The 22,195-nt window shown below is 49.0% G+C and overlaps 2 protein-coding genes across 2 annotated transcripts; both read left to right on the top strand.

Moving 5' to 3' along the window:
- The first annotated feature begins 9,727 nt into the window (after positions 1–9,727).
- On the top strand, positions 9,728–13,664 carry LOC123149610 (probable magnesium transporter NIPA6). Its single transcript, XM_044569304.1, has 9 exons — positions 9,728–10,220; positions 11,122–11,178; positions 11,260–11,350; positions 11,437–11,597; positions 11,695–11,822; positions 11,897–12,034; positions 12,315–12,407; positions 12,494–12,611; positions 13,018–13,664. The coding sequence occupies exons 1-9, from the start codon at positions 10,097–10,099 to the stop codon at positions 13,137–13,139; spliced, it is 1,032 nt and encodes a 343-aa protein (XP_044425239.1). The 5' UTR covers positions 9,728–10,096; the 3' UTR covers positions 13,140–13,664.
- A 212-nt stretch (positions 13,665–13,876) lies between these two features.
- Positions 13,877–15,176, top strand: LOC123153838 (very-long-chain 3-oxoacyl-CoA reductase 1-like). Its single transcript, XM_044572763.1, has 2 exons — positions 13,877–14,222; positions 14,308–15,176. Exons 1-2 carry the CDS (start codon positions 13,877–13,879, stop codon positions 14,979–14,981), a joined length of 1,020 nt encoding a protein of 339 aa, XP_044428698.1. The 3' UTR covers positions 14,982–15,176.
- The last annotated feature ends 7,019 nt before the right edge of the window (positions 15,177–22,195 follow it).

Below are 22,195 nucleotides of genomic sequence, written 5' to 3'. Positions count from 1 at the left end.
CACTGATGAAGACTCAATGTTATCTTCAGAAGTGTCAGGCAAGCAAAACCCCCTTGTTCATTCCGATACAATCCCACTCTCTCGCTCCTGCTCTCTTTTACTGCATTAGGACAACACCGATTCAACTGTTACATGCTGCGGTAGCTGAACCCCTTTATCCTTTGCATGACCTGTCATTGCCACAGTAAATAGATGAAACCCACTAGCATGAGTAGGAGTTGTTTGAGCCCTGTTGTGCCTACTCATTCATGTTTGTTTGTCATGCCTGCTACTGCTTAGAGTTGAGTCATGTCTGATTCATCGGGGATGAATCAGAGGTGTGTGAACATGTCCTACTGTGTGTGAGCTAAGTGTGTGAACACGATTTGGTAAAAGGTGTTGGTGAGAGGCCATGTAGGAGTACATGGTGGGTTGTCTCATTGAAGCCGTCCTTAGGAACTGAGTTCTGTGTTTGTGATCCATGACTCAGCTACTACCATACATTGGGCCCTGAAATATGACCCCGCTCGACTTCTTATTCACCCTAGTCCTCTGTCTAGGAGTTGCAAGTAGTTTCTGGTGTTTGTAGCTTACTGGAGGCCGTGGACAGCGCTGACCGTAGGGGTGGGCTGTGATGCGGTAGGTACGTGGCACGGTGTACCGGATGCCCGTTTGGTATCTCGGGAACCCTGTTCACATCGTTTGGGGCTGTGAGCGAAACTCCGGCCGGATCTCCTCATGGATGGAACCCGAATAGGCGATAAACCTAGACTAGAGACTTGAGTGTTTAGGTAGGTCGTGGTCTACACCCACGTCGGCTTTCGCTTGAAGTCTGCCGAGCACATGTCGTGTGCAGACGCTAAGTGGTGGAAACATGTATGAAGAAGTACACCCCTGCAGGGTTAACATCATCTATTCGAATAGCCGTGTCCGCGGTAAAGGACTTCTGGGTTGCTTATATCAGTTCATAGACAAGTGAAAGTGGATACTCTAAAATACGCAAGATAAGCGTGAGTGCTATGGATGGCGTTCTCGTAGGGAGACGGGAGCGGATCCATAGTGGTGTATTGATATGGTGAATATGTGGACTCATGTGCGCCACCTCAAAAGAGTTACTTGCAGTCGTAGTTCAGGATAGCCACCGAGTTAAAGCTGGCTTGCTGCAGTTAAACCCCACCACCCCTTTGTTGATAATGATGCATATGTAGTTAGCTCTGATGTAAGTCTTGCTGGGTACATTTGTACTCACGTTTGCCTATTTTATGTTTTTGCAGAGAGAATTCAGTCTCACTAGTAGTTCCGCTTGGACTTCGACGTTTAGCTTGATACCTCAGCTACGATCTTGTGCCCTCGGCAGGATCTGATAGATAGTCAGGCTTCTCAGCCTTTTTCATTTATAGATGTCTGTACTCAGACATGATAGCTTCCGTTTGTGCTTTGACTTGTATGCTCTGATTGTTGGGTCATGAGACCCATGTTTGTAATATCTCGCTCCTCGGAGCCTAATGAATAAATTACTTGAGTCGTAGAGTCATGTTGTGATGCCATGTTGTATTTGCACATATCGGGCATATTGTGTGTATGTTATTGAAATGCTTGGTATGTGTGGGATCTGACCATCTAGTTGTTTATCTTTAGTAGCCTCTCTTACCGGGAAATGTCTCCTAGTGTTTTCCACTGAGCCATGGTAGCTTGCTACTGCTCCGGAACACTTAGGCTGGCCGGCATGTGTCCTTCTTCGTTCCTGTGTCTGTCCCTTCGGGGAAATGTCACGCGATGAATACCGGAGTCCTGTTAGCCCGCTACAGCCCGGTTCATCGGAGTCCTGCTAGCCCAGTGCTACAGCCTGGGTTCACTCGCTGATGACCGACACGTTCGATGCTGGGTCATGGATGCCTGTCCCTGTAAGTTTGTGCCACTTTGGGTTTACGACTAGCCATGTCAGCCCGGGCTCCTTATCATATGGATGCTAGCGACACTGTCATATACGTGTGCCAAAAGGCGCAAACGGTCCCGGGCAAAGGTAAGGCGACACCCGTGGGAATACCGTGCGTGAGGCCGCAAAGTGATATGAGGTGTTACATGCTAGATCGATGTGGCATTGAGTCGGGGTCCTGACAAATCAGCATCATGTCTTGACCATATCACATCACAACATGCCCTGCAAAAACAAGTTAGACGTCCTCTACTTTGTTGTTGCAAGTTTTACGTGGCTGCTACGGGCTTAAGCAAGAACTAATCTTACCTACGCATCAAAACCACAACGATAGTTTGTCAAGTTGGTGTTGTTTTAACCTTCGCAAGGACCGGGCGTAGCCACACTCGATTCAACTAAAGTTGGAGAAACTGTCACCCGCAAGCCACCTCTGTGCAAAGCACGTCGGGAGAACCGGTCTCGCGTAAGCGTACGCGTAATGTTGGTCCAGGCCACTTCATCCAACAATACCGCCGAACCAAAGTATGACATGCTGGTAAGCAGTATGACTTATATCGCCCACAACTCACTTGTGTTCTACTCGTGCATATAACATCAACATATAAAACCTAGGCTCGGATGCCACTGTTGGGTTTCGTAGTAATTTCAAAAAAATTCCTACGCACACGCAAGATCATGGTGATGCATAGCAACGAGAGGGGGAGTATGATCTACATACCTAGTAGATCGACAACGGAAGCGTTTGGTTGATGTGGTCGTACGTCTCCACGATCCGACCGATCAAGCACCGAAACTACGGCACCTCCGAGTTCTAGCACACGTTCAGCTCGATGACGATACCCGGACTCCGATCCAGCAAAGTGTCGGGGAAGAGTTCTGTCAGCACGACGGCGTGGTGACGATCTTGACGTACTACTGCTGCAGGGCTTCGCCTAAGCACCGCTACAATATTATCGAGGACTATGGTGGCTGGGGCGCCGCACACGGCTAAGGAATAGATCACGTGGATCAACTTGTGTATCTCTGGGGTGCCCCTGCCTCCGTATATAAAGGACTAAAGGGGGGGAGGTGGCCGGCCAAGGAGGGCGCGCCAGGAGAGTCCTACTCCCTCTGGGAGTAGGATCCCCCCCCCCTCAATCCTAGTTGGAATAGGATTCGCGGAGGGGGGAAAAGAGAGAGAGGGGCCGGCCCCCTCTCCTTGTCCTATTCGGACCAAGGGAGGGGAGGGGCGCGCGGCCCATGTAGGGCTGCCTCTTCTCTTTTCCACTAAGGCCCATCATGGCCCATTTAGCTCCCGGGGGGTTCCGGTAACCTCCCGGTACTCCGGTAAAATCCCGATTTCACCCGGAACACTTCCGATATCCAAACATAGGCTTCCAATATATCAATATTTATGTCTCGACCATTTCGAGACTCCTCGTCATGTCCGTGATCACATCCGGGACTCCGAACAAACTTCGGTACATCAAAATGTATAAACTCATAATATAACTGTCATCGTAACCTTAAGCGTGCGGACCCTACGGGTTCGAGAACAATGTAGACATGACCGAGACATGTCTCCGGTCAATAACCAATAGCGGAACCTGGATGCTCATATTGGCTCCTACATATTCTACGAAGATCTTTATCGGTCAGACCGCATAACAACATACGTTGTTCCCTTTGTCATCGGTATGTTACTTGCCCGAGATTCGATCTTCGGTATTCCAAATACCTAGTTCAATCTCGTTACCGGCAAGTCTCTTTACTCGTTCTGTTATACATCATCCCGCAACTAACTCATTGGTTGCAGTGCTTGCAAGGCTTAAGTGATGTGCATTACCGAGAGGGCCCAGAGATACCTCTCCGACAATCGGAGTGACAAATCCTAATCTTGAAATACGCCAACCCAACATGTACTTTTGGAGACACCTGTAGAGCTCCTTTATAATCACCCAGTTACGTTGTGACGTTTGGTAGCACACAAAGTGTTCCTCTGGTAAACGGGAGTTGCATAATCTCATAGTCATAGGAACATGTATAAGTCATGAAGAAAGCAATAGCAACATACTAAACGATCGGGTGCTAAGCTAGTGGATTGGGTCATGTCAATCAGATCATTCACTTAATGATGTGATCCCGTTAATCAAATAACAACTACTTGTTTATGGTTAGGAAACATAACCATCTTTGATTAATGAGCTAGTCAAGTAGAGGCATACTAGTGACACTTTGTTTGTCTATGTATTCACACATGTATTATGTTTCCGGTTAATACAATTCTAGCATGAATAATAAACATTTATCATGATATAAGGAAATAAATAATAACTTTATTATTGCCTCTAGGGCATATTTCCTTCAGATCCCGCCACAACACTTTGCTTGCGACTGCACCAACTTACTGCCCCACCATTCAAAATATACACATATCCGGTTTGTGACTTAGAGTCATCCAGATCTATGTCGAAGCTAGCATCGACGTAACCCTTTACGACGAGCTCTTCGTCACCTCCATAAACGAGAAACATATCCTTAGTCCTCTTCAGGTACTTCATGATATTCTTGACCGCTGTCCAGTGTTCCATGCCGGGATTACTTTGGTACCTTCCTACCAAACTTACGGCAAGGTTTACATTCGGTCTGGTACACAACATAGCATATATGATAGACCCTATGGCCGAGGCATAGGGGACGACACTCATCTTTTCTCTATCTTCTGCCGTGGTCGGGCATCGAGCCGTGCTCAATCTCGTACCTTGCAATACAGGCAAGAACCCCTTCTTTGACTGATCCATATTAAACTTCTTCAATATCTTGTCAATGTACGTACTCTGTGAAAGACCAATGAGGCGTCTCGATCTATCTCTATAGATCTTGATGCCTAATATGTAAGCAACTTCTCCAAAATCCTTCATTTAAAAACACTTGTTCAAGTAGGCCTTTATGCTTTCCAAGAATTCTATATCATTTCCCATCAACAGTATGTCATCCACATACAGTATGAGAAATGCTACAGAGCTCTCACTCACTTTCTTGTAAATGCAGGCTTCTCCATAAGTCTGCGTAAACCCAAATGCTTTGATCATCTCATCAAAACGAATGTTCCAACTCCGAGATGCTCGCACCAGCCCATAGATCGAGCGTTGGAGCTTGCACACCTTGTCAGCATTCTTAGGATTCAACAAACCTTCCGACTGCATCATATACAATTCTTCCTTAAGGAAACCATTAAGGATTGCCGTTTTGATGTCCATTTGCCATATCTCATAATCATAGAATGCAGCAATTGCTAACATGATTCGGACGGACTTCAGCTTCGCTACGGGTGAGAAAGTCTCATCGTAGTCAACCCCTTGAACTTGTCGATAACCCTTAGCGACAAGCCGAGCTTTATAGATGGTTACATTACCATCCGCGTCTGTCTTCTTCTTAAAGATTCATTTATTTTCTATGGCTTGCCGATCATCGGGCAAGTCAGTCAAAGTCCATACTTCGTTTTCATACATGGATCCTATCTCGGATTTCATGGCTTCCAGCCATTTGTCGGAATCTGGGCCCGCCATCGCTTCCTCATAGTTCGAAGGTTCACCGTTGTCTAGCAACATGATTTCCAGGACAGGGTTGCCGTACCACTCTGGTGCGGAACGTGTCCTCGTGGACCTACGAAGTTCAGTAGCAACTTGATCTGAAGTTTCATGATCATCATCATTAACTTCCTCTCTAGTCGGTGCAGGCATCTCAGGAACAATTTCCTGAGCTGCGCCACTTACCGGTTCAAGAGGTAATACTTCATCGAGTTCTACTTTCCTCCCACTTACTTCTTTCGAGAGAAACTCTTTCTCTAGAAAGGATCCATTCTTGGCAACAAAGATCTTGCCTTCGGATCTGAGGTAGAAGGTATACCCAATAGTTTCTTTAGGGTATCCTATGAAGACGCATTTTTCCGACTTGGGTTCGAGCTTTTCAGGTTGAAGTTTCTTGACATAAGCATCGCATTCCCAAATTTTTAGAAACGACAGCTTAGGTTTCTTCCTAAACCATAATTCATACGGTGTCGTCTCAACGGATTTCGACGGAGCCCTATTTAAAGTGAATGCGGCAGTCTCTAAAGCATAGCCCCAAAATGACAGCGGTAAATCGGTAAGAGACATCATAGATCGCACCATATCCAATAGAGTGCAATTACGACGTTCGGACACACCATTACGCTGAGGTGTTCCAGGCGGCGTGAGTTGTGAAACTATTCCACATTTCCTTAAGTGTGTGCCAAATTCGTGACTCAAGTATTCTCCCCCACGATCTGATCGCAAGAACTTGATTTTCTTGTCACGTTGATTCTCAACCTCTCACTCTGAAATTCCTTGAACTTTTCAAAGGTCTCAGACTTGTGTTTCATTAAGTAGACATACCCATTTCTACTCAAGTCATCAGTGAGGGTGAGAACGTAACGATAGCCACCGCGAGCCTCAACACTCATTGGACCGCACACATCAGTATGTATGATTTCCAATAAGTTGGTTGCTCGCTCCATTGTTCCTCAGAATGGAGTCTTGGTCATTTTACCCATGAGGCATGGTTCGCACGTGTCAAATGATCCGTAATCAAGAGACTCCAAAAGTCCATCTGCATGGAGCTTCTTCATGCGTTTGGCACCAATGTGACCAAAACGGCAGTGCCACAAGTAACTTTTGACCATTTAGTTTGGTGGTGACCAAATCATTCCTACATGAACAAACAAATACGAGCTCGGCAGATCGATCTAGTAGCATGTACCTTGTCCTTATTGCAAAAATTGCGAAGATGCTAAAGGAGGGCCGCTCCTTGACCGCGATCAAGAGTTTCATTCAGACCCCTTTCCCCTCTCGCGAGCGCCCCGAGGGGAACCCTAAATCGCCGCCCCCTCCTTCCCATCCTCTGCCCGCCTCCCTCGCCGCCGCCTAGCGGGGCCGCCGGGCGAAGCCCGGCTGGCTGGGGCGGCGGCGGGGCCTTCTTCTCCCCTCCGCCCGTGGTCCATGGCCGGCGCGGGACGACTTCGTGTGCGGGGGCGCTGGCCTATGGCGGGGGCGAGCGGCGCGGCGGCGATCCGTCGGGATGGCGTTGGAGGTCCCTGGTGGCGGCTCAGCGACGTCTTGGTGGGTGCTTGCGGCGTGGCGGCTGTGGCAGGGCCAGATTGGGCGGTGGCGGGCCGGCGCGATCCTGGCCAGATCCTTGCGGATTTGGTCCCCGGTGGCGGCGGGCGTCGCGGGGTGGCGGCGGAGGTCCTCCTGGGACCTGCGTCCAGGTGGCTTGCAGCAGCGTGGCTGCAGCCCGTGGTCGGCCAGTCTGCTCGCGGCACCGGCGGGTCTTGCTCCGGCGTGTGGTTGTCTGCGGCTTTTTCGGGTGAGCTTCCTTCCTCCCCTACGGACTCAGGGATGGGCGCGACAGGCAGGGGTGGTTCCATGGTGAGGTGTTGGTGTGCCGGTGGGCTTGCCGGAGGTGGCTGTGGACTTCGGGTAGGGGGCAGGGGTTCCCCTTGTTGCATCTGGCGGCTGCTCCGTGGCCGCCGGAGTTCCTCTGGCCCAGATCTGGCCGCCGCGGCCACCAACCCTGCCAAGGCTTCCGCTTTGGGGTGGAAAGTCTGCTCCTCTCCGGTCGGTCGTGTCGGTACTGTGTGTCTGTGGTCGAGGATGGGGCTCGGATGCTTGGGCGGCGGCCCTGCTGGTGGGAGCCGGGGTGCTTGTGGGCGTAGCACGCGGCTCGGGCGCTGTTCGGTCACCATGGCCGTGTGGGCGGCATGGTGGCCGGGGTGTGTCGTTCAATGGTGGTGGCGCGGCTGTCCGTACCCCACTTTGGTGAAGGTGAGTGTTGGCCGGGGTGAAAACCCGCTCTGTCTTGTCAGGCCGGCGATGGCGGCGTTCCAGCGTCGTTCCCTTCTTGAAGGCGTCGTCGCGGTATCTCACTTGTAACTGAGGTGCTCCGGGGGAAACACTAATCCTTGGATTGGGCGGTGGCGGCGATCCGGCGTCGTTCCTTTCTTGAAGGCACCGCCTTGGAGTCCATTGTTCGTCATGCACGGCTTCTCCTCATCGTGGTGCTTCTTCCATGGTTGAGGGCTCCGACAACTTCATAGTAGTGCTTAGGGTGTTATCCGTTGTTTGCTTGGAGTAGTTTGGGGTGATGTTGCTGTTTTCAGCGTCCTTGTATCTGCCTTAGGTGTGTGTGTTGTGTTGGTGTGGGGTGTTTGTTTGTATCGACTTGCTCGGTGATTAGTGCTTTATTTATAAAGCGGAGGAAACCCTTTTTCTTAAAAAGATCACTCGTGCGCAGGACAAGGTTGAACACGCTATGGCAGATATAGGACGTGGACAACAAAGGATGGGTTGTTTGCTTGCAATGTTCCTCACGAGATTAGCATTGTGGTTATGAACGATTGTTACACTATGATCAATTAAGTAATGAAATGCTTCCTCCCACATATAAATCAAATACGAGGCAAATGGTCAAAATCTGACGCCGACTTATTTTACCAGGTATATAGAAAACAACTATTCAGGAAACTATTTGTTGACCCATCTTAGGCCATCTTCAACAGGTTGTATGTTAGTTTTGTTGGTAGAATGTCCATGTCATCAACCAACAAGTTATCATACAACTACTCCAATGGATTGTATGTAAGCTATCCAATAGATGGTAAGAAAATAAATGTGATTGTTCTCTATTTCATCTAGGAGCTTGTGCAAAGGTTGTTGGTTAAACTACATACAACTTTGCTCTCTTTCTACATTTATTACATGCCACATCATCACTATGTCCTAGATGACAAATTTACCAACACCTATCTTACAACTGTTGAAGATGCCCTTATCCAGCGTCTTCAATAGTTTGGTGGTGACTATGGTGATACGATAGATGGGGTGATCGGGCGGAGGTAGGGCCAGCACGCGACGTCAGTAGCACAGTAGTTTGCCGGATCTATCTGGCGGAGAACGGGGGCATTGCCAGGAACGATGCGGTGACGCTAGCACGGAGCGACTAGAAGACGGGGCTAGGCCGTGGGGACGTCGTCGGTAGTATGCAACAAACAGCAGTCGTCGAATTCGTTGCACGGGGTGCGTGGTTGATGGCGAGAGGCGGCGCAGATGTAGGTGGGGGAGACTAGGGGAGGGTCACGACCTAGGGCTCAAGCTGTAGCATGCGGCGTGTTACCTTTGATTTTTTTTCTTCAATCGGGATCCGTGCGATTTTGGGGGCCATGTGCGGTCGATTACTCTGGCTTGTTCAGCAACACCGGCTACATGAGGAAAACGACCCTCAAGCGACGAAACCGTTTTGTTGGACCCAACCATCGAAGACGGGATCATGTGTTTCCACCCTGAAGATCAAACATGAACAAATACAGGGCAATGTCTTTGATAAGGTCAGTGTCACTTTCTTCTTCTCTATACAAACGCGTTTTCGAAATCCAACCTTACGATTTTCGAAACATGACAGAGGCATTACCGAATTTTGAATTCGAGGGTGGTGGTCGGACGGAAAAAAATTATATGAGACCAGATTTCACAGTTAGCAGGTGAGACCCATCCTGATGGATGACACGTGGCATTCACAAATCATAAAGCATCTAATCTCTTTCCCCTCCTGATTTTAAGTGAGGGATGAGGGGTGCTTTGTGATTTGTAAATGCTATGTGTCATTCATCAAGATGAGTCTCGCGTGAGACCGGGTCTCGTAGAATTATTTTCTGTGGTCGGACTGTCGGAGTCGAGCGATCCGTGTGACGCGGCACGTGACGCGCGTGCCTGCCGCGCAGATCCAGCTCCTCCAGCCAGCGGCCAATGGCAGACACACTCCAGGCTTCCCTTCTTGCTAGCGGCCCCACCCACGACCACCCGCCCGAAGCAGCCGCGTCGCCTCCCCCGCCCCTCTCGCGTCGCCCTTTCCAAGGAGCAGGAGCCACGACCCACGACCGGGCCGGCGGCCGGCGGGCGGACAACAACAATAGGCGGAACCACCCACCCTGGCCAGCAGCCGCCAGCACGGACGAGACAAGCGGGCGGAGACGAGAGGACAGGAGAGGCACGCGCCACCATCGGCGGCTCCTGTCGTGCGCGGGCGCCCTCCTGCTTCCCCGGAGATTTGAACCGGAGGCGCGCGGCGCCGGGGCGGGCTGCCTGTCTATCTTCTTGCTTGCTGTGGCGGCCGGCGGGAGGGGAGGGGATGGGGGCGTCGGACAACACCAAGGGGCTGGCGCTCGCGGTCGCCTCCAGCGCCTTCATCGGCGCCAGCTTCATCCTCAAGAAGATCGGCCTCATGCGCGCCGGCAAGTGCGGCGTCCGCGCAGGTACCCACCCTACCCCACGCCACGCCATCTTCCTTCCTCCCCCCCCCCCCCCCCCCCCTGCCGGATTCCCGATCGACGCCGGCCGCTTCTCCACGACCGGGTGGTCCTCCGCTCTGCGCCGCGCCGCTTTGCCTTGGTCAATTTCGAATCTCACGGCCGCCCCGACCTGGCCCGGCCAGCCAGTGCTTCGGATCTCGACGCTTCCTTCGATTCGCGGAGCAATGGCGTCTGGATCGGGCGATGATGCCCCGAGATTTCAAAATGTACGGGCGTGATTGCCACAGTTCGTCAAAGTCAAACCTGTGCGCTGCGGTTGTTGCTGTCTTCTGGACGCCAGCTACGACCGCGCTGATTGGCAGCCAGTCGTCTCGTAGTATCGTGCTTCCATATGGGTCAATGATAATCGAGAGGGCCTCCAGAAGATGAAACATTAACATCGACAGGATTACATAGACAGAGCCATGGTGAGAAATGAACAGTTTGGAAGTATGCTTATGCTTCAGAACACGATTCAGTCCACCTTTCTGTAAGTTGGATGGTGATTTTTCCAGGCCGGTCGATTCCAATGATGGATGGTGGCTCAAATGTCATGAACCAATTTACGGCCCGCTTTACTGCGTATGTATGCATTTGCAATATGTCTAGGATCACTGGCTTAATCAGAGATATATGAACCAAAATCCCTTAATTTACAGATGCCCTACTCCTTATTAACCTCCTGTTTGTGCTTAATTAGCATGTTGGCACTACAAAAACAAAACATTTTTGGCATTTCACCTGCTTTCTGGATTTTTATATGCGAATGTTCACCCAATTCAGACTTGAGATTTGTGGTGGTAACTGTCCTACGATTCCAGCTTACATGTTTCTGTTTCTCTCTCCCTCCCTCTCTAAATTACAGGCGGAGGAGGATACACGTATCTTCTGGAGCCTCTCTGGTGGGCTGGCTTGATCACCAGTATGTTCATTCTGCACAAAGTTAGCCGTGGGTATTGATTTCATTATGCAACTAAAATTTCTTTTTCTTGACATCTACAAGTGCTGCTTGGGGAGGTCGCCAACTTTGTCGCCTATGTCTTCGCACCAGCTGTCCTCGTGACTCCTCTTGGAGCACTGAGCATAATCGTCAGGTGAATTTGCAAAACCAAAACCCTTATTTTCAATGCCATCTTTGATTCTCCCGTGCTTGACGTACAAGTTTGCTACAAATGGCCAGTTCAGTGTTAGCGCACTTTGTGCTGAAGGAGCGGCTTAACAAGCTCGGCGTTCTTGGTTGTATATCGTGCATAGTAGGTTCAGTTGTTGTCGTTCTACATGCCCCTGAAGAGCACATGCCCGATTCCGTTGAAGAAATCTGGGATCTAGCTACTCAACCAGGTGAGTCATCGGCCTGCAATCATACACCTTATGTTAGTTGTAGCACACCCACATGTCTGACAGCCTTTCTCCATATTATGGTGTCAACCATGGGCAGGATTTCTAGCATATGCGGGAACAACATTGTTACTCATGGCAATAGTAGTAGTGTTCATCGAACCTCGATATGGTCAGAAGAACATACTGATATATCTGGGTATCTGCTCTTCAATGGGATCATTAACTGTAAGTGTGCTTTAATTCTGAGATGCACAGCCTAACATAAGTGAGTTTTCGAGCTGAATATCACTACTTTGTAGGTTGTTAGCATCAAAGCCGTTGGTGTTGCCATAAAGCTTACGCTGGATGGAATGAACCAGCTTGCCTATCCGCACACATGGCTTTTTATTCTGGTCGCAGTTATCTGTGGTGTTTCTCAGCTAAATTACCTCAACAAGGTAGCACATCTTTTCCTCCTTCTAGTTAATTGTTACTCCTGTCCTGTGAATATGTTTTGCTTGATTGCATCTACATGAGCTTGTACTACTCGGTTTTTGACAACTTACGATTTTCATGAATTTGCTACTTATTTTGTTACTTGATTAAGTCAAACTTTATTTTCCGCTGCAGATATTAAGAATAAAATGAAGTATTATTTTACTTGGTCTAGTTGATTTAAAATTATTCTGGTGTTTTTCTCTTTTTTCTTGTTATGCTGATTTTATTCAACTTTTGCAGGCACTGGATACCTTTGATTTAGCTATGGTTTCCCCAGTTTATTATGTAATGTTTACCATCCTTACAATAGTGGCGAGTTCAATTATGTTCAAGGTAGAAAGCAACTTTAGATTGTTTAGTTAATTCAACTGGACTTTGTGGTGCGGATTGCAACTCATTCTGCTTGCTGTCAAATGCAGGACGGGGCTGGACAAAGCTTAAGTAGTATTGCTTCTGAATGCTGCGGCCTGGTAACAATCCTTTCTGGAACAATTTTGCTGCACGCAGCAAAACAAAAAGAAGTTGCCAGTTCTCCAGGTACAATTTTGTGGTTCAGTGATGCGCGCATGTGGTACTTGTTTCAAAATGTACCCTGTTCTGCTGCATCACCATCATCTCCTTTTTTTAAACAATAATAACTTGAAGTTTCTTAAGACACCCTTTTTTCTTCAGAAAATAAATTATGCTAAACCAACTACTCCCACTGATATTCTAAACTAAAAAGTAAACATGTTTTAGTAACTTGGAGTAATAGATCTATCAGAATGTTTCTTAACTACTGCGCACTAATTCTGATTTTCACAAAAAAAGAATAGTTCTTTTCTGCCTCAACCGCTGTTTTGAACTGGATTTGTTCTTCCAAACCGGTTATAAGCAGTTCTCTTTCATATTTCGTATCAGTATCAGATTTTGGAAAGACATGAAAATTTATTTCTGTTTGCAGCATCCACTTGGCCTTTGGATAGAGGGATATCTTGGTATATCAGTGTAGGCAGCGACAATCTTCTGAGGAACGTCGAAGACGACTACTTCGCCGCTCCACAAATTTCGCCAACCACACCCTGATCATACACTCGGAGTTAAGTCCAAATACTTTGACCGGAGAAGAAAGTCCTCGGACACTTGTAAAGAGGAAACCGTGTGAATTGCTGCGGAGTCTTAGCAGCGCCAGCATTCTGGCGGTTTTGGTTGAGAAGATGAAGATTTCGTCAGCCATTCTTTCGCCGTACGTACATAGGAACCTGTCTAGATTTCTCAAACCATCTCATACTAGGAACCTGTCTAGATTTCTCCAGTTTGTAAGTTGTTCGTCGATGAGCGGTGAGTGGGCTGAATTTGTCGGCCTGCCTGTTGTTGTTGTGCATTACGCAGAATATTTCTCCTTGTGATTAGGCTTCAGAGTGGAACATCGATGCACAATTCGATTTCGATGCCATTGTTCTTCTTCCGAGAGAAAATTTCGGTTTCATTGTTGAGCTTAGTTAGTTTTGGTTGAGCAGATGATATGGTTACCATATGAGCTGCAGATGTATACATTTCAGTGGAGGCTGAAGCCTCCTGTTAAATCTTTAAATGAAATTGCTGATGATATGGTTACCATATGAACTGAGGTCAAGATCGTGACATGTTGCTGCACACGTCTCGGCAAGTTACCTGCATCTCTGTTCCAACAAAATTAGTGGTTGGTTTCTGGAGTGTGTCCCCTGGACAATGGGCAGTTGTGTATGCACGGACAGTACTACTGTCTACTGCTGCTACAAAACTGGCACCAAACGCGTGAACGAGGGCCAGGAGAGTGGAGAATGGCGGCTGACCTCCGGCAGACGCCGGCGTGGTTCCTCTGGTTGGCCGTCCTCGGCGCCCTCCACGTTGTGGCGTTCTCGTCCCGCCTCCTCGTCCACCTTGCGCACTGCCTGCGCCGACCCAAGGACCTCCGCCGGTCCTATGGCGCGTGGGCAGTGGTCACCGGCCCGACGTCCGGCATCGGGCGGTCCGTCGCCCTGGAACTCGCCCGCCGGGGCCTCAACCTCGTCCTCGTCGGCCTCGACGCCGCGGATCTGCAGGAGGTCTCCGACACGATCAAGTCCCGTCACCCCGTGGAGACCAGGGCCGTGGTGTTCGACCTCTCCCTCGTCTCCACTCCCCAAGGTACGTGTCTACGTGGTTCACTCAAGGTCAGCATATCGGAGCGCATGGCAACACGTGATTATCTTCGCCGGTCGGCGGCGTGCAGGCGACGAGGCGCTGCGGCGGCTCCGGGACGTCGTGGAGGGGCTGGACGTGGGGCTCCTCGTCAACAACGCCGGGGTGATGAGCCCTCGCGCGGCGTTCCTGCACGAGGCGGACGCGGAGGCACTGATACGCATGATCCGCGTGAACCTGTGGGCGACGACGGAGGTGACGGCGGCGGTGATCCCCGGCATGGCGACGAGGGGCAGGGGCGCCGTGGTCAGCATGGGGTCGGCGACGTCGGAGGCCGTCGCCTCCTTCCCGCTCCACGCCGTCTACTCCGGCACCAAGCGGTACGTCGCGTGGCTCTCCAGGGGCCTCGCCGCCGAGTACGGGGGCGGAGGGGTCGACGTGCAGTGCCAGGCGCCGATGTTCGTGGCGACGGCGATGATTGACGGCTTCTCGGCGGTCTGGCGCCCCGCGCCGCTGGTGCCCACCGCCGACGCCTACGCGCGCGCGGCCGTGCGCTGGGTCGGGCGCGGCGGCCCGCTCTGCGTGCCCAGCCTCCGGCACCGGCTGCTGTGGCGCCTCCTCGCCGCCGTGCCCGGCTGCGTGCAGGACTGGGCCTGCCTGCGCGAGGGCCTGCGGCAGAGGAAGACGTCCCGGAGCCGGGGATCGTCGACGGCGTCGGCGTGCCATGCCAGCAACCGAGTAGGAAACTGTCTCACGAGTGAGTGAAGTGACGTGACTCCTGGCCCCCCACTCTCACTTGTCACTCACGAGGACTCGATGGAGTGATAGGAATAGCGCAACCGTTTTCATTTTGATTAAGCCATAAAAATATTCGGCTGAAGCAACCTTGTATGCGGCTCTTAATAAAAAGTTGCTAAAATGACATGTGTACCGTCGACTAATGAAACTAAACGAGGCCTTCATTGGATTTCATTTCCTTACTTCCCAAGAAAACACACGTCGCACCAATATTATTACCAAAACCTCAACTAATTAAAGAAAAATTCTTGTCTTCCTCTACCCATGCCCGAATCAAATTAAATCTTACCAAAAATCTGAAATATGGTGGGTGCAAGATTTATGTCACACACGATTGGTGTTGAACCAGTAAAATATGTATGCCCCCCGCTGCAATGCACGTGCAATTAGCTAGTGATTGTAATGCATGAGTTATTGAGGAACACACGAAGGACTGGTAACAAGTTCCAACATAATTATTTGAATGGACTTGATGAAACAACGGCATCCATGATATATCAATGCAAAATTCAAAGGTAAGCAAAATAACAACGAATTGAGATAGTGCACTGACCTTCGACGCAACAAATTTGTACTTGGTTGTTTCACCTAATTGCAAAACAAAGCAGAGAGGAACAACTCCCACAACTTAAGGCTTTGACTTTAGAGGAGGTGACACCAACAAAGCACATGTTGCACCACGTTCATGCTTTGCACCTACACAAAATACATGCAAGCAATAGCGTGACATTGGCAACCATGGGTACCAAAATCATTAGAATGAAGGACATTATGAGAGACCAATTGCAAAATAGCAAACCGAGGACCGGATGAGTAAAGAAGGCACGGGATAAGGATAGTAAAAAAATAACCATCGTATGTTCTATCAAGGTCATGGAATGGAGCAACGTTCGGCTTGGATCACGCGTATCACCCCGACAAGGAACAACTGCTCCACCACAAGCGTCGTGGCCGTGGCAACGAGTAGGTCGCCCGAGACGACGATGTGTATTCTCAAAGGTTTCACCCTAGGACGAGAATGGGAAGGGGCAGGTGTGGGACAGTGGGGTGGGGAGTCGGGAGATGCCCATCGACGAGTCACAAGCGATTATGTTGATGCACATGTGGCCCCATCTTGACAGTGGAAGGATCAAATGAGAGTTTCATTTGATTCGTTCTGGAGTAGAAACCATGCAGGAGAAGAGGCGCGCCGAATGACCAACAATGACCGGGATGCGCAATCCGATGGCTATATATAATGGGTCAAGGCGTGAGAGAGCAGCTACTCCCTCCGTTCCTAAATATAGGTCTTTTTATACATTTCAAATGGACTCGAACATACGGATGTATGTAGACATATTTTAGAGTGTAGATTCATTCATTTTGCTCCATATGTAGTCACTTGTTGGAATCTCTAGAAAGACTTATATTTGAGAAACGGAGGGAGTAGATGGCACAATTGTAACATATGTTTTGTAGAAGATCGGGAGGAGTGGATGACTTTTCTAGCAAGAGCAGTAGACTGAGTATTTTCTTCTTTTATATTAAGACTGATAAACTACAAATTCTCGAAGAGAAAAGGAGAAGGATTTGCGGCGGGGGCACTCAGGTCGCTGGTGCCAGCTTTTACTTTGGCTTCTGATTTTGAAAGTTCTATATCTTTGGAACGAAGATTTTGAATTAAGTCATGTTTACATATTCGTGTTTCTCGTGACCAGCGCTTTCAAAAAGATCCATTTTGAATATATTTTGATAACTTTTGAAAATAATGTTAAGTTTCAGTGTTTTAAATTTATTAAGAGCGACCGATAAAAATCAATTATTTTTGTGTGTATGACCGACATAGAAAATTGTTTACAATTATATCCCTGAAACTTGTTGAAACTGGGCATTTTTTGATGCAAAAACGTTAAGTTTCATCGTTGAAATTTAAAGCTTTTTAAGGATTTCTTTTTATTTTGTTCTTGTGCGGGATTCAACTACTTCACGAATCACGAGGCAAATTGAGCGGATGGCAAAGCTTTGCGGGTTACTGTCCCGCACTTATATGCCCTTGCAAATTTTCAAGAGAAAAGGTAACAAATTTGACTACATTATATAGATGTCCTTGATCATGCATGATGCACAACCGCACACGGCACACTGCATGGACACGTAGCCGAAGGTAACAAATGCGTCGATAGGAGGCAAAGCATGCAACAACATTGAAAATGTTACTTGGAGTTGATCACATACACTGCCTTTGGAGAACATTGAAAAATTCGAAGGAGATCATTGTCAGCAAATATCATTTGGACGAGACTAAACAAGGTGGAAACTAAACAACGCGCACTTGAGCTTTTTAACCAACCAGTCAAATCCCTCTCCACCATCTGATCAGAATCCAAAGGACTAGCCACCTTCCTTTTTCTACAGCCTTCTTCTCCCCATACAGTAAAATTAAAAAAAAGTCAAAAACAATTTTTTAGGAAAAAAATAAATTAGTGACATTGATATTATCCTTAAAGAAGAAAAAAATAAAAAATAAATTATGACAAAAAATTGCTCTCAATTTTCTACATAAATTAAATTTTCTATAAATGCAAGAACAAATATGTAATAGAACAATTTTCGGTTTCTAGCATAATTTTTTTTGCGGGATTAATAGGAGTTTTATTCCATAATAATAGGATTACAGCCTAGTGGCAGTAGTGCCTCAATACATGGAGGACCACGGTGTAGCCATACAACAGTAGTACATTCATATCGACTATAACTAGCCAAACGATCTGCTACCCTATTTTGTTCACAGGAAATTTTCTGGGGAATAAACTCCCTATCAATCATCAAAAACTTTATCTCAGTAACTAGATGACCATACGCAGAGCGATCCAGATTATCGCCTTTGAGAGAAGCCAATGATGTCGAGGAATCGGACTACACAATGATCGGCCTTCAGAGTGTTGTTTGGCTAGTGCCATACCTTGCATCAAAGCGTGAATAAGTGTCACTGATTTAGTACAAAGAGGGAGTTTTCTCTTTTGCTCGGGATATTGCATAGTAGTTATGTGTATACTAGCACACACCCAAGACTCACACATACTACACATAAAGATACAAATGACCCAATAAAAAAGAAAACAAAAACAAACACACATAAAAAGGAAAAAATGCCTGAACTTAATTTTTGCAGAGACTATCAAATACTTTTTTGTTTGAGAAATAGAGACCAGCAAAAGTCAAATACTAGCAAAAGCAACGAGACGCACACGGAGCCACAAATCGCTCCTAAAAAAGCTAGGGTTCCTTTGTCTCCCGTTGGCGGTGGCTCATTGAAAAATTCGAAGGAGATCATTGTCAGCAAATATCATTGTCAGCTCCACGTCCAACTCGGAGCTGAAGTGCACAAGGTCCATCTCTAGCATGCCATCCACGCTGCGGGTTCCCTTATGGGTGATATCGTCACCGATGTACTTGGCGTCATCTGGATACACCATCTTCCTTGCGCAAATCATGTCATAGTAGCAACGTCCTATTAACAGAATAAAACCCGGATCAGTAAGATGATAATAAGCCAATTCAGATTCATGATGAATAGTGCATTCAAGCATCGTGAGAAGCAGATCGCCGTGACCCAAAGTACTAATCAAATGCCGCTATCACTTGCTAATCAGCCGTGCCGCGGCAGAAAAGTAGAGGACTTACCCGCATATGCATAGGGCAGAGGGCAGCAGAATGCTGCTGTCCTTGGCTTGCGTGTTATGTCCCACAACTCGGCGTAAAATAGGGTCCTCGAAACATTCTCATCACAAGTTGCCATGAAGTTCACGTGGAAGCACGTATCAGTGCGGGGGTAAATGCCATGGGCGCTTTGCTCCATACAAATTATAAAATCAAGTTCATACTTTGGTCCCTACAGCAAGCAAAAAATTAAAAAGCAAGAGTGTTTGTTGGTCAAATCAAGGTAAAGCCAATATACGTATGTAAGTAGCAACTAATGATTGAAAACAGAAGAGGAAGTTCAATGCCTACCCAAAAATGTTGGTCCGTGTAATCCTTGAGCAACTGTTCAATCTTTGAACGGAACCAGCTCCTCCGCTCCTCATACTGTGATCTCTCGCTTGATACCACCCTCAAGGCGGCCTCTGCACAAAGTTCAGGGGCAGGAGCTTGCACGGTGCCACTAGTTTGAGACCTGAATGTTTTTTTGAACTCGAACCATAAGGCCGACATAAGAGCTCTGATGTCATCGACGCACAACACAACACCACTAGTTTGCGCCTTGGTTATATGTGAGAGCAGCTTGCTTCGGCCATCGGGCTCGAGCAGCAGCATCTGGTGAAATTCGCCCAGCTGAAGGGGCAACGGGTGAATAGCAGCCATGGCCGCCTCGTGGAAGGGGTTCTTTTCAGACCTCTTTGTTGTAGATGATAACATGTCAACAAGGTCGCATTTTGCACTGCAGAGTTTCTCTAGAGCACAAGCAATTGAGGACTGGGGGTCGGCGAACAAGGCAAGGTTTGCAAGCCCCTCGAGGGAACAGACAACTAGGCAGATCAGAGATAGGGGGTCCATGACGTCATTGTACTCTTTCAACATCATGCGGTCAGAAGCCGGGAGAACGGAGCCACAGGTCTCATGCCAGACTGAGTTAATGATGATGTTGGAGAGAGGGTCACAGGGGCCATAGAAGTGGCCGGCCATGAGGATGCCGCGCATGAGAGAGCCCGAGGGTGCGTCCAGCATCTTGAAGGCTTGGACGTACATGTGGTGGATCATGCCATGGAGGTACATCTTGAGAGAGCGCAGGTAATCGCAGTCGTCGCCACCGCACGAGGCCTTGAGAAAGTGTTTCTGGAAATCTGCTATCGTGAGGCAAGCTTGCAGCTTGCTAGGTAGTCCGGACTGCAGAGACGAGATGGCGGTCCCGTCCAGGCGGAAGGTGGTGGAGCTGATCCTGGCGCCAGCGGTTGCACTACTAGAGACGACAAGGGGCTTTGTCTCGGACGAGATAGCGCCGTCATCGAGGTTGTGACGGACATGGACGACCAGCCCATCTTTGGTGTTGCTAATGTTGGCGACACACATCGGGGTCATGGTCATGTGCAGCACACGGTGGATTGCTCGGACATCCTCAGCCGTGAGAGGGGTGCCATTGGCCGAAAACAGATGCTTGTTGAAGAGGTCGAGGTCGCCATGTTTGAGCCGGATTGCCATGACCTGAACCAAGGTGGCGGGCGAACGGTGGCCTGCCTCGGTGGCTGCACACTCAAGGGCGGCCTTGGTCCTGTCGGATTCAGGGTCGAGTGCCTTGGACGGCTCCGCATGGTAGAGATCGTGCTGGACGAGCTTGACAGCGAGGAGGAGATTGGCGTTGGCCCTGTAGAGGTAGCGGAAGGCTTGTGGCTCGCTGAGGCATCCAAAGTATGCCACAAGGAAAGCCATGAGACTGTGGCTGGACCTGCATGCAACCTCGTGCTAGGGGTCGAAACCGGGTATGTGCCTCTTTTTCTCGGACCTCGTGCTCTCATCATAGGACTCCATCTCATCGGACTCCGTGTTGGGCTCGGCGTCGAGGGTGGTGGTGGGATGGAGGGCGAGGGTGCTCTCATCGGACTCCGTCTTGGGCTCGACGTCGAGGGTGGTGGTGGGGAGGAGGGCGAGGGTGTTGAGGATGATGTTGGAGACGGGGTCGAGGGGGCCGAGGCAGAGGCCGTCGGTGCTGAGGAGGCCGTAGAGGTCGGGCATGGCCTTGCAGGGCAGCCGGAGCCGGCGGAACGCCTGGTCGTAGAGACCGACGATGAGGTTGCGCGTGGCTTGGCACAAATTGTCGTCGTGGGGAAGAGGGCATACTCGTGACGGCAGTTGAGGCTGTGCAAGCACGAGATGAGCCCCCTCCGAGAGTGAGAGCCGTCGGAAGAAGAAGAAGTGGATCCAGACGCCATCTGCAAGCGAGCAAGCGAGCGAGCAGAGATGGCGGACGGAGCTTGTGTTTTTCTCTGGGCAGCGGCGACCGTGTGATCGAGTCGGTCTGATGGGAAGATATTATATGGAGTGGGATGAGTTCGTTCATTGGTCGTGACTTGCCTTCTTTGTCCCCGAATACGTACAATATGAACATATATATTACCATATATAAACGTATACTACCATATAGTACATATATGCCCCTTTCTCCCTTTATTGGCATGCAGCCACGCCGTAAACGAGTCGGCCGTTTTGCAAACCTTGAGATCGAGATCCACTTGTAAACGGGTCCCCAAATACGTACGCGTACACGTTTTAGCGGTAGACGACCGACACCTCACCTGCGCGCGTCTACGTTTTCTCTTTCCCTCGCTCGTCTCGTCTCGTCGTCATTGACTCGGCCTCGCGTCTTTGAGACTAGTCACACGCACGTCTCTCTCTTTTTTTAACACAATACAGACGCAAACATTTATATACACACACATACACATACACTTACTCCTGTAAACGTACACACGAATACCCTATCCTCATGAGCATCTTCGCAAGACTAAGCCTGTATATCATCTTGAAAACCTAGCTACCATCTTGTTCATTGTAAAGTGCACGAACTGATACGGTTTATATACAGTATTGCTAAAAAAAAGGATTTCCCTCTGTACAGCTTATGAAGCATACAGTGATCCCCTGTTTCAGCAGTATGGTTCACTTTGACCTGCATCTATGTGAGCGCTATATTGGTTTCAGCTTGGTTGGGGTGCGCCCCTCTCTATGAAAAATAAATTTAACACCAAATATTAAACTAATAAGAATAGATACAACTCTTGGTGGCACGAAGCATCTTGGTGCTTCGCCGTCAGACAGTCAGCAACTGGATGTTTAGCCGTGCATGTTGTAGTTTTTTCGGTTTTCGTCTAACAATCGCTCTGACCCTGGCCTTGGTACCATCGCTGATGGCGTGGACAGGACAGTGGACAAGCAAATGATCCAAAGCCAAGACCTGGTCAGTCTTAACATACTATGTAACCTGGTCAGTCTTAAACATATCATACAGGGCCATATAACAGCAGGTTAGGATCACATAGGATAGGATGGCTGCCGCCTGCAGGTATCTGCGCCTGTGGCGATCCAACCCCAAACCCGGCCATCTTTTAGCACGACGGGCTAGCAACACACCGCCATTCCAACGCCCAAGGCACACCGTGGACGGTGAGAGGATGGCCTGCCGGGGAGCAAACTCCGATGAAGGCGCTGCC

This window comes from Triticum aestivum, chromosome 7A (genome assembly GCF_018294505.1).
Source record: "Triticum aestivum cultivar Chinese Spring chromosome 7A, IWGSC CS RefSeq v2.1, whole genome shotgun sequence".
Lineage (NCBI taxonomy): Eukaryota > Viridiplantae > Streptophyta > Magnoliopsida > Poales > Poaceae > Triticum > Triticum aestivum.
This window is presented reverse-complemented; position numbering and strand designations above follow the sequence as displayed.

What these genes read in the sequence shown, in the direction of transcription:
- LOC123149610 (XM_044569304.1), top strand. Translation starts at nt 10,097, where the DNA reads ATGGGGGCGTCGGACAACACCAAGGGGCTGGCGCTCGCGGTCGCCTCC. An exon ending in CAAGTGCGGCGTCCGCGCAG is followed by an intron (nt 10,221 to 11,121) that starts GTACCCACCCTA and finishes TCTAAATTACAG; the next exon opens with GCGGAGGAGGATACACGTAT. An exon ending in CGAGTTCAATTATGTTCAAG is followed by an intron (nt 12,408 to 12,493) that starts GTAGAAAGCAAC and finishes TGTCAAATGCAG; the next exon opens with GACGGGGCTGGACAAAGCTT.
- LOC123153838 (XM_044572763.1), top strand. Translation starts at nt 13,877, where the DNA reads ATGGCGGCTGACCTCCGGCAGACGCCGGCGTGGTTCCTCTGGTTGGCC. An exon ending in CCTCGTCTCCACTCCCCAAG is followed by an intron (nt 14,223 to 14,307) that starts GTACGTGTCTAC and finishes GGCGGCGTGCAG; the next exon opens with GCGACGAGGCGCTGCGGCGG.